General features: G+C 38.3%; 1 protein-coding gene across 6 annotated transcripts in view; it reads left to right on the top strand.

Annotated features, from left to right (window-relative positions):
- The window catches only part of lpin1a (lipin 1a), a 122,067-nt gene that overhangs the window by 69,847 nt on the left and 36,323 nt on the right, over positions 1-15,897 (top strand). For all 6 annotated transcript variants that reach the window (XM_069886327.1, XM_069886321.1, XM_069886325.1 and 3 more), the window contains 2 exons: positions 7,425-7,554; positions 15,346-15,664. In XM_069886327.1, the coding sequence (XP_069742428.1) occupies positions 7,425-7,554; positions 15,346-15,664 (449 nt within the window). The remainder of the gene's footprint in view (positions 1-7,424; positions 7,555-15,345; positions 15,665-15,897) is intronic.

Below are 15,897 nucleotides of genomic sequence, written 5' to 3' on the forward strand. Positions count from 1 at the left end.
TCGAGAAATAAATTTACACACATTCTCCTGTCATATTAGAATCTCCCCCCACATTACTACATCTAGGTAGGGTCATAGACAGTCCTAATTTTTCCCTTAAGGAAGATCTTATTTGTAGATAGCAGAAGAATGTTCTATTAGACAAACCATATTCATTCCACATCTGTTTGAATTACGTGAGCTGCCTTCATTTGTTACAGTCCTTGATACACCTGATCCCTTTCTGGCACCAGGTTGTCTAGGATAATATTACCCAGAGTCAAGGGTATTAACTTGTTCTGGGTCAAAGGAGATATCTTCTACTTCTATCCAATACATTGATTTATTCTTCGCCATATCTGAAGAATATGCTTCAGTATGGGGTTATCTATTTTCTTTGAAATTAATTTAATGTCCTATTTATATATATACTCTCCTGTTATCTTTTCACCTACCACGTGTCATCCAATTTGTGCCCAGGAAGGCGATAAACCTTGCCTGGACTGCACAATAATATTTTTTGAAATCTGGTAATTTTAACCCCCCAAAATTGTAATCCCATGTCAACTCTTCCATGGAGATTCTAGTCACCTCAGGAACCTTCTGACACATTTGCCGAGTGTCTTGAAGAAACCTGGTGCAATTAAATGGGTAACGATTGAAAAAGATACTGGAGCCTTCATTCTGACACCATTAACTCTGCCCACCAGTGTTATGGGCAGAGTCCTCCATCTATCAAGGTCCTCCTCAAACTTCCGGAGCAAAGGAAGATAATTAAGTTTGTGTAAATTACATAAATCTTTATCTATTTGTATCCCCAAATACTTAATACCTTCTTGTGGCCACTTAAATGGATTTCCCTGTTGATACTGTCTATAATCCCCATTCACCAAAGGCATAATTTCACTTCTATCCAAATTTACCTTATTACCTTGAGACCTTCCCATGATCCTCCAGTATGGTCTTCAGCCTGACCAACGACCCCCTTGGGGCCTGTCAAATATGCTAACACATCATCAGCAAAATGGTTGATTTTGTGCTCTACCTGGTCCATCATGAACCCCCCTTAGGTCTGGATCCCACTGAATGGCTTCTGCCAGTGGCTCCATTGCCAATATGAATAGTGCTGGAGACGATGGACAGACCTGCCTACTGGACCTACTCAATGGAAACACTAGAGATATCTACCCATTTGTAATAATTTTTACTTGGGGTTTATGGTAAAGTGTCTCTACCAAGTTAATAAATGTTTTACCCAATCCAAACTTCTCCAGTACCATGAACAAAAAGTCCCACTCCAGTCTGTCGAAGGCCTTCTCTGCATTTGGATCTATGGCCACTCCTGGATCCACCTCCATCTGTGCCAGATTTACTATATTAAGCAATTTAACAATATTGTTTGCTGATTGCATCTTTTCTACAAATTCAGTTTGATCTGTATTTGTTAATTTTGGCAAATATTTTGCCAACCTATTAGCTAATGCTTTTGCAATGATTTTATTATCTGTGTTTAATAATGAGATGGGTCTACACGAGGTGGGGCTCAAGGGTTCCTGCTTCCTTTGGAAATCACAGTGATGATTGTTGTGGAGAAAGACTCTGAGAGATTATATTTCTCCGCTGCCTAATCCACCACCTTCATAAAAAGAGGCATTAGCAGATATTTGAACTCTATAAAATTTGGCAGGGAAGCCATCCTCCCCCAATGATTTGCCAGCTTGCAAAGAGCTCTTGGTCCATGTAATCTCCTCTTTAGAGAAAGGGGCACTCAGCCCCTCTCGCTTTACGTGATCCAGATTCGGTAGGTTCAATGAAAGCAAGAAAGCATCTATTTTGGTAGGATCATCCTTTCATTCTGATGTATACAATTCCTTGTAAAACCTTCCAAATGTACCGTTTATTTCTTTTGGTTTATATGAGATCTTGTTTGCATCACATTAATTGTTCTTGAGGCCTCTTCTGCCCTCATCTGCCAGGACAAGACTTTGTGGGCCCTCTCCCCCAGCTCATAATACTGCTATCTAGATATTAAAATCAACTTTTTTGTTTTATATGTTTGCAACGTACTATATTTAAGCTTTTTATTCACCAAATTCCTGTATTTTTCTTCTGTATCTGCTCTTTGATGATTCTTTTCCAATTGAGCAATCTCCTGTTCTAGGGCATTAACCTCCTTTTTTGATGCTTTTTGGTATATGCAATGATCTGTCCACTCAAATAAGCCTTTAATGTGTCCCATATTAGGAGGTTATCCTCAGTAGAGGGCCAGTTTGTATCACAGAACAATTTTATCTGGGCCCTAACAAAGCTACAAAATTCTGGTTTTCCCAACAGCAACATATTCAGGAATCATCCATGCGTCAAGACCTGCTTATCTGGCATTTTGATGGATAAAGTCAAGGGAGAGTTGTCCGACAGTAGCCGCGCTGTGTACTCGGCTTCCACCATCCTATCCTCTAATTGGGCTGATGCCAAAAGTAAATCAATTCTAATGTAGGAATCATATTGTCTTGAGTAAAAGAGTAATCTCTTTCTCTCGGATTCCACCTTCTCCAGACATCTATGAGATACAGCTCTTTCAAAAATTCCAGGATGGACTTAGCTGCTCTGGCCCTCGTTCCATTCTTCACTGACCTGTCCATGACTGGATCCAGACAAAAATTAAAATCCCCTCCAATCAAAATATTCTCACACCCTTTTGATACTTTCAGAAATTTGTCCAGTATACATTTTTTTGCCATCAAAATTCCTGGAAGAAATATTTATAAGTGTCCAGGATTCCGAGTATATTTGACAATGCATTATTATGAATCTCCATGCTGAGTCCACAACCATATCTTTGCCCATCACTGGAACATTCCTCCAGATCAAAATGGCCACTCCCCAGGCTCTGGAATTGAAAGAGGACATTGCCACCTGACCCACCCATACTTTAAATGCTCTTGTTCTGTAAGGTGGGTCTCCTGCAAAAGCGCTATGTCTGCCTGCATCTTTTTTAGGGGTGCCAAGACTCTTTTTCTCTTAATCATCCCATTTACATTAAAACTCACAAATTTAATTGACTTATCCATTATAAACCATATAACAGTTTACAGTATGGAAACAGGCTATATCGGCCCTACGAGTTCACGCCGGATCACTTGAACAACTCCACTAGCTCCCCCCTCCCACTTTCCGCCCATAACCCTCCAACCCCCTCATATCCATGTACACATCCAACCTTCTCTTAAATGACAGAAAGGACCCTGCCGCAACTATCTTCTCTGGAAGATCATTCCATTCTGCCACTACTCTCTGAGTGAAAAAGCATCCTCTTAAATTTTTTCTAAAGTTTTGCCCCCTTACCTGTTACTTATGCCCTCTTGTTCCAACCTCCCCTGCCCTCAGGGGAAAGAGTCTACTTGTATCTAGTCTATCTATTTCCTTCATAATTTTAAATACCTCTATCAAATCCCCTCTCAACCGTCTACGTTCCAATGAATATAGTCCCAGTCTCCTTAATCTTTCTCTCTACTCTCGATGTTGTAATCCAGGCAACATTCTTGTAAATCTTCTCTGCACCCTCTCCACCTTATCTCTATCCTTCCTATAATTTGGAGACCGGGACTGAACACAATACTCCAAACCTGGCCTCACCAATGCCATAGACAGTCGCAGCATCACTTCCCAGCTCCTATACTCTACACTATGCTTTTTGAAGGCCAGCATACCATATGCCTTCTTAACCACCCTGTCTTCATGGCAATCCACCTTCAAGGAACTCTGTACCATAACCCCAAGATCCCTCTGTTCCTCTGCATACTGTAATGCCCTCCCCTTAACTGCATAATTCCTATTCTGGTTATTTTTTCCAAAATGCAGTACCTCGCACTTGTCTACATTAAATTCCATCTGCCATCTTTCAGCCCGCTTTTCCAAACAAACCAAATCCTTCTGTAATCCAAGAAAATCTTCCTCACTATCCACCACTCCCCCTATTTTACTATCGTCTGCATATTTGCTTACCCAGTTAACCACTCCCTCCTCCAAATCATTAATATAAATGATAAACAACAGGGGACCCAGTACCAATCCCTGAGGCACACCGCTAGTCACAGGCTTCCATCTTGATAGACAGTTGTCCACCATGACTCTCAGCTATGAACCCATCTCACTATCTCTCTATTAATCCCTAGTGACTGAACCCTCCTTACTAACCTTACATGTGGAACCTTATCAAAAGCCTTACTAAAATCCAAATAGATCACGTCAGCCACCCTACCTTCATGCACTTTTCTTGTCACCTCTTCAAAAAAACTCCACAAGATTGACCACTCCTTTATACCCTTCCCCTTCCTTCTTGCCCTCGATACTTAGCCTTGATTCTCCTCTGTAGATCCTTGGTACAGGCGATCATGCTCCAAACAAAAACTAAATAAGCTAACATTCCAAAACAAAACAAAATGAAAAACCCACCATTAAAAAAACATTAAAAACCCCTCCTCTTCCTTTCCTACCCCTCAAAATTTACCTTTACCCAACCTGGCACAAATAACCAAGCTATTTTGAGAAGTGCCCAATGCACCCATCCTCTTCTTGTATTTCCCTCCCTTTATGCGAGCTCCTCGTATTTCTTCTTTACTTAACATGTACAATCCACTTCAAACATTAACATCAATCATAGGAACATAGGAAGTAGGAACAGGAGTAGGCCAAAAATGGCCCATTGAGCCTGCTCTGCCATTCAATACGATCATGGCTGATCTAATTTATGACCTAACTCCACCTACCTGCCTTCTCCCCATATCCCCTAATTCCTCTATCATGTAAAAATTTATCTAACCAAATTTTAAATATGTTTAATGAGGCAGCCTCAACCACTTCCCTGGTTGGAGAATTCCAAACATTCACTACTGTCTGGGAAAAACTATTTTTCCTCATCTCTGTCCTAAATCTACTCCCCCGAATCTTGAGACTGTGTCCTCTTGTTTTAGTTTCCCCAGCCAGCTCAAAAAACCTTCCTACATCTATCCTATCCATACCCTTCATAATCCTATATGTTTCTATAAGATCTCCTCTCATTCTTCTGAACTCGAGTGAATACAATCCTAGACGATTTAATCTTTCATCATAAGTCAACCCTTTCATCCCAGGGATCAACCTAATAAACCTCCTCTGGACCGTCTCCAAAGCCAGTATATCCTTCCTCAAATATGGAGACCAGAACTGGACACAGTACTCCAGGTGCGGTCTCACCAGTACCTTATACAGTTGCAAACCGTATATAAAGAAACATAACCCTCCCATAGTCCTCACACTTCCAATAGTTACAATCCATTCTTCCCCTGAATTCCTCTTTTCCCTTTATTTACATTTACATTTAGTCGCAAAGTGGTGGCAGGGATCTTCCAAAGTCCACTGCTTCCTTTGAATCCTTGAAAAAACTTTCTTTCCATCTTCATCATTGCCGAGAGAAGGAGAGTAAACTCAATTCCTTTTTTGTTTCAAGCTTTTTTTTTGCCAGGTCAAATTTCCTCCTGCGCTTCAACAATGCCACCCTTGTGTCTGGATAGAATAAGACCTCCCCTCTCTTTCCCCCCCCCCACCATATTTCCACTGGACCCCTACCCCCTTGCTTTTGCCTCCATTGCCACTGCCTGCAAAATCCTCTCTCTATCCTGATTGTTCAGGAGTAAAATTTGTAGAATCATACAGTAGTGGGAAATGGCCTGCAGGCTGGTTCAGTCCTGATCTCCACTGCTGTCTGTATGCAGCTTGCACATTCTCCCTTGATGGTGTTGGTTTTTCCTGAGTGTTAGTTTTCTTGCACATTGCAAAGAGATGTTTGTTGGAAAGTTAATTGGACACTAAATTATCCCAAGTGCAAGTAGGTGGTAGAAGAATCAGCCTGGAGTTGATAGTCATGTTAGCGAGAACCAGTTTTGGGGAAATGTGTAGAGATGGATAAGGTGACCATCAGATATGGTATAGTCTTAGTGGGCCAAATGGCCACCGTCATTACAGCAGAAATATGAGATCTAGGTCGAAGTGAAACAGGAGGGTATCTCTATTTGTTTTTTAATCATGCAATGTTGTGGGGGGGGGGGGGGGACGGGCGCGGTGGTATGATGGTGTAGGTTGGAGACGTGGAAATACGCCTTTCCAGGCAGAATTAATAATGCAATGTCAAGGCTACCTCACAATGATTCAGAAATTAAATTGTTTTACAAATAATGGGCGGCAGGGTTGGCATTGCAGTTAGCACAACACCTTTACAGCATCATTGTTTGGGACCAGACCTTGGGTTCTCCCCATGTCTGCATGGGTTTTCCTCGGGGGCTCCGGTTTCCTCCCACCCTTCAAAAAAAGTACCGTGACGTAGGTTAGTGGGGTGTAAATTAGGCAGCAAGCACTCATAGGGTTGAGGTACAGTGCTGTATGTCTAATTTAAAAAAAAATTCTGATTCCCACAAGGTGCTATCTTCGTAGTCTACATCGGGACATATTTATGTGGAAGAATAATTAAACATAACCATTTGTACAGCTATCATTACTGATGATGAAGGTTGATATTTTTAAATCATAATCTTTACAGATTTGTTTGCTGTTGATTTATCAGAGCTAACCTTGCTATAGAGAGAAGGGATTTGATTAGGTCTAGATTTCTCATTTTAGGTTAAAGAATAATCCCCTTTGCTGAAAATTACTTCAGTTGTTCCCATCAATATCACTTCCAATGGAAATTAAGTGCATTGAAACTTAAATCAGCAAGTATTTAGAAATACGTTTGTTGTGCGAAATAATCCACAGTTTATGTTCAGATACAAAAGCATATTATTAATATATGTTTTTGCTGATCTGGGATGACTTGCTCAATGTACTTCATTCCATCAATATCTCTCTGACCTGTACACTAACCCCTTCCCCCGAATTATTCTTGAGGGAAATGTTTGCTCAGAGTTCAGTAGAGCTTTTAATCCATGTAAATAATTACACGTTTAAAGAGCAGGTTAATTAGTCTCTTATCACCCCTGGTGCAATTTAATCTGTGTATTAATAACCAGCTAATAATTTGTCATGTTTAATGGATGATAAGTGTACTTAATATTTTCTAATTGCAATCTTTTATTTATACCCATGAAGGAACTGCAAAATATTCTGGTACAAGTACAAAGCTTTGTGGAAAATCAGCTCTTCATGTCACCTCTAAAATGTCAGAATGTTCATTTTAAACCTGATAAATTCTTGTAGTATAAGTATCCAAATGTACTAATAGATGAAAACTGGGATGGGTTTATTAAAAATCGAAAAAGACCCACTTTCAAAAATTATGAGCTGACTCTTCCACTAAAATACACAACTGTAAATTTATTTTGTGCAATTTTATTAAACTGTTAGCACACTGGTAGGTATTCAATTTTAATTTTTAAATTATTATTTACAATATTTGCTCCATTATTTTTCAGTTATTCAAAGTTCCGCCCTCCAACACCTAATAGCGATTCTGAATTGGTCAACAAGCCATCAGAAAGAGGGATGCAAAAAATAAATACGCAAATGCACTGGGCTTGGGGAGAACTACCTCAAACTGCCAAGGTATCAGGAAAGGAATTTTCAAGATTATATAATTGTGGAAGTGTATTATTCATATTCATAAATATTTTAAGTATAAAATGAGAAAAAGAGCATTTGATTTATTTTGGTCTGTTATCTATCAATGTTCATTGCTGGAGAGTTAGAAGACCTAATGCAAATACACGCTGTTTGTCCCAAATGACCACTTTCATTGCTGGCTCTTTCTTGGTGTTGTCTATTGTGCCTTACTTGGAGCTTGAAAATGTAAATCTTTAAGATGCTTATCTAGCTTCCTCTCAAAAGTTTTGCATTCTGTTTCCATATACATTTGTTTTTGCATTTTCAACAAAAATAAGCCTTGTGTCAAAAAACAATTGGTTTACCTTTTCTCTAATTTGCAGATTTATGAAAATATTGACTCAATTTTTCCAGGGAAATGCCAGCATCTTCCTGGAAAAATATCACCAAATCCATGTGCAAGCTGACAGTTTTAAATTTGCTGGCAGTTCTTTCCTTGTCTCCTGGTGACTAGAGCTCAAAATTTCAGAGTTTCTTGGTGTTGACCATTGGGGAATACCTTGATGCACATTAGGTTAAAACTGGTATAGGGATATTGCCATTCCTCTTTGTCCAAATGAAGAGTGTCAATGAGGCAAAATGAGAGCATTTGATTTTTCTGTATTCATTCTAAATGTTTTAAAATATTTTAGTTTTTAATTCCATCTGCTAACAGCCTTGAAAGAATGTTTTCAGATGTCTGAGTTTCCAAAACATTCAAAATCTTTGATAGTTTTGACAGCCAGTTAAATCAAGGATTGTTGCTTAACTGCTATCAGCTATTTTGCACTCAGGACTCGTTAAGGAAAAATGCATTGTTGATTACACTGGACAACAATTTTTTTCAAAAGGTATGCTTCCTGACAAAAAATTGGGATTATGATATAAAATGTCAATATGAACGCAAAGATAATTTCAGATTTGCTGTACTGTATATGAAGTTGGGGAAACATTAAATTAACTTTTATTGAATTTAGCATGTTTAATTGTTTAATGATGTTGACACATTGTGTTAGTTCAACTGACTTTAAAATGTCTTGCCATTGATTTTCGTTTGTACTCAGAATCTGATACTTCTTGTGTCAGTGTCTAACAATAGTCGGCCAGCATTGATGAATTCCAGTTGCCCTGATACCACTTTTATATGGTCACAATATTCTGGTGAAACCTTTCACCATATATGACACTGACTGCATCAAGATCAACAGGGATGAAATCCAAGTGCGATTGCAGAAAATGAATTTTCAATGATATGTTGCACTTCAAGCTTTTACATGCTTGAAGTTAACTTAAAATAATGAGGAAATAACAAAAATAGATTGTATCTGTAGTGATTATTTTCCTTTATAGTTGCTTGGAGGATATCAGAATGTTGTTGTTGTCTATGACTCATTCAAACAAATCTGTACTAAAGTTGAGTTTTCAAAAGTTTATATTAACATTGAGTTTTCAAAACATTCAAAATCTTTGATTGTTAACATTATTACCAGTTGCTGCACATTGCTACAAGCTGTTAAACATTGTTAGATGGTGATATCATTTTGTTAGATGGTCAATAAAAATTGTTGGAACATTCTAATTCCTTCCATTTCATAAAACAAAGGAACTAAAACCTAAGCATTTTTATCTCTTTAGCAAACAACTAAAAGCTAGCTAACCTTGAAGTGAAGATGTTGCTAGGAGACAGCAAAAATATGTGAACAACATCTTGAAAGCCACAAACAGAATTTGCACGCAAGCATGAAATACATTTTAACCCTTACATACTGGCCCCTAATTATTATGTTTTTAAAAAATTACCATCACAAAGAAAAAAAAATCAAACATAGTACATAGTAGTATATATCGGTTAAATTTCCAAAGAAAATGAAAGTCAATTATCAAAGCTTTCTGCCTCTTGTAAAAGGCATATTTTGGTAAATGGTCTGTTCAGAAAGCCAGTTTTAATCTTGGTCCGAACTTGATGTACATGTCCTCTTTTGTTCTGGATGGTGTCAACCAGGAATTTTGAAGCATTGAATGGTCCATGATGATCAAGACACCCCAGCCTTGAAATTGTGCCTGATCTTAGACCATTTCTGTTGCTCCTGCAATGGTGGAAGATATTCTTTCATCCATTTTTTTCCAGAACAAACCTGATATAAATTGCACTTGCTTTCCACTCTACCGCACATACATGTCTTTCTTCTGAATCTGCCGCAGTGGCAACAAAGGCTTAAAGAAGCACAAGATGATTTAGAGTAAGTACTTCAAGATCATTTGGATCTGTAGAAGTCTTAGTGATTGGACGACTGTTGAGGATAGCTTCAACTTCACATAGAACTGTCCAAAGATCCTCCTCATTAAGATTTTGTCCATCTAGGATGGAATTAAGAATCTTTCACACTGATCTAATCAATCTTTCTCATTGTGTGAGTCATAAGGGGAATGGAAGATCCAATTGATTCCTTTCTGGAGTAGTACATCATCAATCTAATCCTGATTCTAGTCCGTAAGCGCTTTCTTTAATTCACGTTGAGTCCTCACAAAGTTAGTACCATTGTCAGATCGTAGTTCTTTTACATGATCACACTTGGCAATAAAATGCCAAATAGGATTAATGAAGGAGTCTGTATCAAGTGATGATGCCACTTCAACTGCTCTTATGGCTAAACATGTGAAAATAACACCATAGCATTTCATGACACTCCTTTCATGCATTTACTCCAAAGGGTCCAAAATAATCAACTCTAACATATGTAAATGGAGGTTCATTAGGAGAGACTCTATCCAGGGGCAAATCTGCAACCTGCTGTTGTCCACTGCTGACAAGCAATACATTATTTTTCTGATTGACTTAGTGGCAACAGGAATCCAACATTTTTGGCGTAAATGGGATAATATACATTGTGATATCAATGGCCTAACTCTTCATGGATATGCTAAAGAATCAAATCAGAGATGTAAGGATCCTTGGCCAGTATGGCAGGATGTTTTATCTCTTCTGTCACTGCTGCTCTGCTGAGCCTCTCCCCCTCCCCCCCCCCCCCCCCGAACTCTTAATACATCATTTTCCAGAATGGGGTTGAGTTTACAAATGTGCTTATCCTTTTAAGATTTATTCCTTCTTTCAGACGTGAAATTTCATTGCAAATCTTTTCATCTGGCGAAAGCAGATTATCTCCATCTCAGTATTAACCAGTTCTTCAACTGTGAGAACACCTTTTTCTTGAGTCACAAGATCTGTCTCTATTTGTGGTAGATCTCTTTGATTGCTGTTATCCGATTGAAATTGAGCAGGATCATTGCTTGTTCATTTGTTCTGTCTGCTACGATTCAGAAACCATCTTTTAAATCTGAGCATCCACGCTGTTGCCTTTTTCAGATTCCTGGATGAGAAACAATGGATTAAACAAGTAACTGTGTCCATTGGTTCACACATTATCTAAACAGTATTTTTTCAGTCTTATTCCTGATTTCAGGGTCCTCTGGTAAAATTTCTTTTAGTTTATCAGGATTTTGAGGCTTCTCATTTTAAGGCTGTAGAAGAAATTAAGGCTCAAACACCCACATTTCATTCCTCAGGAAAGATGACTTTCAAACCTCGGGAAGGCAGATCGGCAGGATTGTTAAATGCATTAACGTACCCCATGATGTGGTAAGTACCAAGGTATCTGGTACTTTCTCTGCATAACCTTTAAATATCATGTCAGACACACATTTGGTGTAGTCTGAATGAAAGGAAGAATCTTTATTAAATCTTCTCTTTCAATTCGACAATGCTTCTATTATCAGGGATGCAAAATTCCCTTTTCTTCAAAGGTTATCCAGTGCAATAATGATCATTAACCAGTTTGGCAGTTTTTTTTTTCACCCATTCCAAGAATTGCTAATCTTCCTTTGAAGGTTCTTGGTTGTTCCTGAGGCACTCATGAAAGTCATTCTTGAACAACTGCACCCACAGCCTAACAAGCTTAACAATCAATATCTTGTTGACACTAACAGCCGACTTGATTGTGAACTTTTTTCTTCCTCCTAATGGTCCATTAATCATACAGGCAAACATAATTTTGACAGCATAAGGTCTGTCACCCACATTCCTTACCATATCTAGTGGTTCCACACTCTTTGATGCATCTGAACCAATCAGCAACTCTATCTCGGAGTTAATTTCGCGTAAATGAATTTTATTAAATACATCCATGGATCAATGTTGTTTTGATGTGGGATGTTTTCTTTATCCACTGGCAAAGTTTTCTAAGTGTATATACCTGGGAGTTCACAAAAATTGTTACAATCCAGAATAGCGATCTCTAAACCCCAAACAACATTGGTTTCAATTTGTTTAACTTGACCTATAGTTCGCAATAGAATTTTTGACTTTTTTCCTTTAAGATTAAGCTTATTCATTAGCCCCACCATACAAAATGACACAGTGCTACCTGGGTCAATAAATTATGAACTATTGCACTTCCTTTCTGGCTTTGACTTGCACAGGTACTATTAAAAGTTTGCAGTTGTTCTCACCAGCCCTAGTAAAACCATTCGTTAATTCTGAGGCTTCGCTCTGTTTTCATAAGTTTATTTTCTTGCCATTTGTTCCTTTTCCATATTCTGGGCAATGTGTAGCATTTTGGGTTGCTTTTGACTGCATCTATCACAGCTGAGTCACTTTTTGCAGTTTTTGCTGATGTGTCCTTTACACAGACGGCCAAAACATACTCCATTTTCCTTCAGAAAAGCAATTTTTCTCACTATGCGTCTTTTCCAACTGTGCACACTTTTCCAAAGCCTGCTTATCCTTACAGAAGGCAAACTTACATTTTTCTTAATTTATTTATTTGCATCTGCCAGGGAAGTGGCCAATGTACCTATTAAAAAAAAATTCCATTGAGGATATGATTTAGACCTCTCAACTTTACTTACTGTTTGAGTGTCTCTTTTATTTCCATACACTGGGTCTGTGACAACGTTCACTTGGTCTTCAGTAAGCTCTACCAAATCCGTGAAAGCAGCCGTTATATTGCATCTTTTCTGGTATTCAACAACTGAACTTCTCCATAGTTCTCTTATCCAGTAGGATAACATTTAAAATGATTAGCATATTAGTAGACATGTCAAGCTCTTGTAGATGGCCAAGCTCCTCCATAACATTGCAGCATCCTCTTAGATAAAAGGAGTAAGCTTGTAAAGCCTTTGTGTCATCTGGTTTTATTGATGACCATGAAAGAAACCTCTGTACATAAGCTGTAGTAATTTTGTGCTTTTTGTCAAAATGCTTCTTTTGTAAAAACTTAGCCCTATCAAATCCTTCATTCGGGGCATATAATGGCAAATCATTAAAAGTTCTTGTGGTTATCCACTCGTGAACTGTTCCAAATAATATGGCCAGTCTTCTGAGCTTTGGCTCTTAATTTCAATGCTGTGTTCAAAGTTTTTCATCAATGCTTGGAATTGAAGTGGGTCACCATCAAAACTGGAATCTATCTCTTGGGCAGAGAAGAGAGAGACTTGTAACTGAATTAGCGATGCAGCCATTTCATCTTGCCTTCTCATTCTTAGCGCAAATTACTTTGTTCACCCTGATTTCTATTACCTGTTGGGAGTGGCAAGTATTCTTCATCGTAAGATGGCATTTGGCTCACATCTCTATCCACTGGGGTCATTATTGTGGTTTGAGATTTAGCACCACTCTGTCTTAACCTGGCTTGTTCGGGTCCATGCACGTCTCGTAACTGTAACACTGGCTCTTCTTTGGTATTAAATATTTTCTTTTTTTTGTTGTCCTTCCTCAAAACATGACTCCAAAACATTAGACACTTTAGATAATTTACTTCAAGCAGCAGATACCTCAGCTTTCTAGTACCCTTGGTTTTATTAACAGCCTTTATTTTTCTCAGTTCCAGTTGCTCCTTTTCCCTCCTTTGTTGCTTCACTCTTCGTAACTCTCTTCCTCTAATTCTTCACAGGCATATTTATCCTTAAACCATTCTTGTTCTGCTTCAACAGCAGCCATTTTAGCCCAAACCTTTACATGTGTAGATGCAGTACATGAAGCACTGAAACTTGTTTGAGAAGACTTCTTGCTTCTCCTGCTACCAGTATTTGATGCACTATCACCTGGTTGTATATCATCCTTTATTTCAGATGTCACCTTAATATCTGACGTCTCCACTCTGGATTACCCATCCTCCACATCACCATCTTAAGCAATATCAAGTGGCGGCTATTAGTTTCTATTGCTATTTTTTTGCAGTACTTCTGTGGGGTTTGTATTCCCAGCAGCCGTAACCTTCTCCTTTTCTATTGCCGCGCTCAGTCTCTCAAAGAGAACAGCTTTAGCTCCATTTGTATCTAAGTGCCCCCATTGCAATTCTTCTCTAAGTGTCGTGAGCTTCATCTTTTTGACACATAGCTCTTCAGGGGCAGCCGCTTCAGCGGCAGCTGCCATATTAACCTTCTCCATCCAGCCGACCTTCGCACTCAGGGATCAAATGTGCACAACAAAAACTCCAAAACCAAAACAGTCCTGAAAGGACAAGCAGCAGTTTCTCCAAACTATGTTCTAACTTCCAATAAACACACAGAAGGATTCCTTAAGTAAGGCTTTCTGCTTCTTCAGTGGCCTTGGTGATGTTGTTGACGATTGTGCCTCCTTGAGTTCAAAATGCTCTAAATAAAGTCCAATCAATCCAGGCTGAATTCCAAACCCAATTTCCAACTTTCTATTGTCTAAATTCCATATTTATTGACTAAAGTGTAGTGACTATTTTCCTTTGCAGTTCCTTAGAGGATATCAGAATGTTGCTGGCTGACTCATTCAAACAAATCTGTACTAAAATTGAATTGAGTTTTCCAAAGTTATTAAATGATATTAAACATTGTTAACATTATTATCATTTGCTCTACATTGTTACAAGCTGTTTAATGTTAGATGGTGCTAGAACTTTGTTAGGCGGTCAATAAAAATTGTTGGAACATTCTAATTCCTTCCATTTCATAGAACAAAGGAATTAAAATTAAGCATCTTTATCTTTTAAGCAAACAAATAAAAGCTAGCTAACCTTGAAGCAAAGATGTTGCTAGGAGATAGCAAAAAATAAGTAAACAACATCTTGAAAGCCACAAACAGAAATTGCTTGCAAGTATGAAATACATTTTCACCTTTACAATATCTAAAAAGCGATATGTAATTGGAACATTTGAAGGTGATTTTCATGATCAGCAGGCCAAAATCTGTGAAATAGACCCCAAAGTGTTCAGGAAGCAAAATGTTTGCTGTCCAGTGTAATTGAGTGGGCGTCTTGTCAGATTTTGATACTTTGAATGTGCTTTGGACTGTTCTTCACTGAAGGCAGCTTTGGTCTAACCTTTCTTTAATTAAAACCCTCTACCACCCTAAAATCTTAAATTTTGTGCACTCTGCATGAATAATACAGCTTAATAAATTTATTTCAACTTACATCATCTTGCACATTATTTCACTAGGAAATTTAAATTCTTCTTGACACCCCTTCTCTGTTTGACAGTGCAAGTCTTAGTGTTTATGTATAATATTATAAAACCTGTTTTCAAACTGTGTCAGATAAGTGATACTTATTTCTCTTCCCTCTCGCACTTGTTGTTCCCTTTATTCTGTTTCTTGTCCTCTTTTTTTCTAACATATACAGTAACTTGTTTTATGCAGCCATATATAGTACTATTTATAAATAAGTAGTAGACATACTCATATTAAACATGGATAATGAAATGTAACATATATTGTTAATTTTTCAGCTCATCACTCATCAGAAGATCAATGAACTTAACAGAATAAACATAACTCCAACAGGAAACACTCACTTCAGGGCAATTGGTAGTGATCCATTTGTAAATTCTCGTGACAGTTCGTCAACTCCACCGCCGTTGGTCAAACCTGAGCCTTTAACAGCAAGGAAAATGTTGTCTCAGTCTATGGACAATTTCACACGTGGTTCAGAACACTTCGAACCCTCTGCAGCAATTGCACCATTGGTTCCAGAAAGTGGGGAATTGAACCACACTGACAATCCGATCAAGTCAGTCAGTAAAACTGATTCCCCTTCCAAGAAGAAAGGTAAGGCTGTCTGTGGAGGCACAGTGGTCCAGCTATCCTTCAGGTGCCTGGCTGCCTAATAATAGGCCTTTTTTTGAAAAGCCTTTTACAGCTCATGTCACAGTCCTACTAATTATTTTTGCACTGCATTGGAAAAGTTTTGCATTTTTGTGCAGTTCCCACAGCAGAATGAATTATTCACAGATATTTCCTGACCTAAAAGAGTTTATTTTACCTCCAGAGTTTCCTTTCTC

Source organism: Narcine bancroftii, chromosome 6 (assembly GCF_036971445.1).
Source record: "Narcine bancroftii isolate sNarBan1 chromosome 6, sNarBan1.hap1, whole genome shotgun sequence".
In the NCBI taxonomy this organism is placed as follows: Eukaryota; Metazoa; Chordata; class Chondrichthyes; order Torpediniformes; family Narcinidae; genus Narcine; species Narcine bancroftii.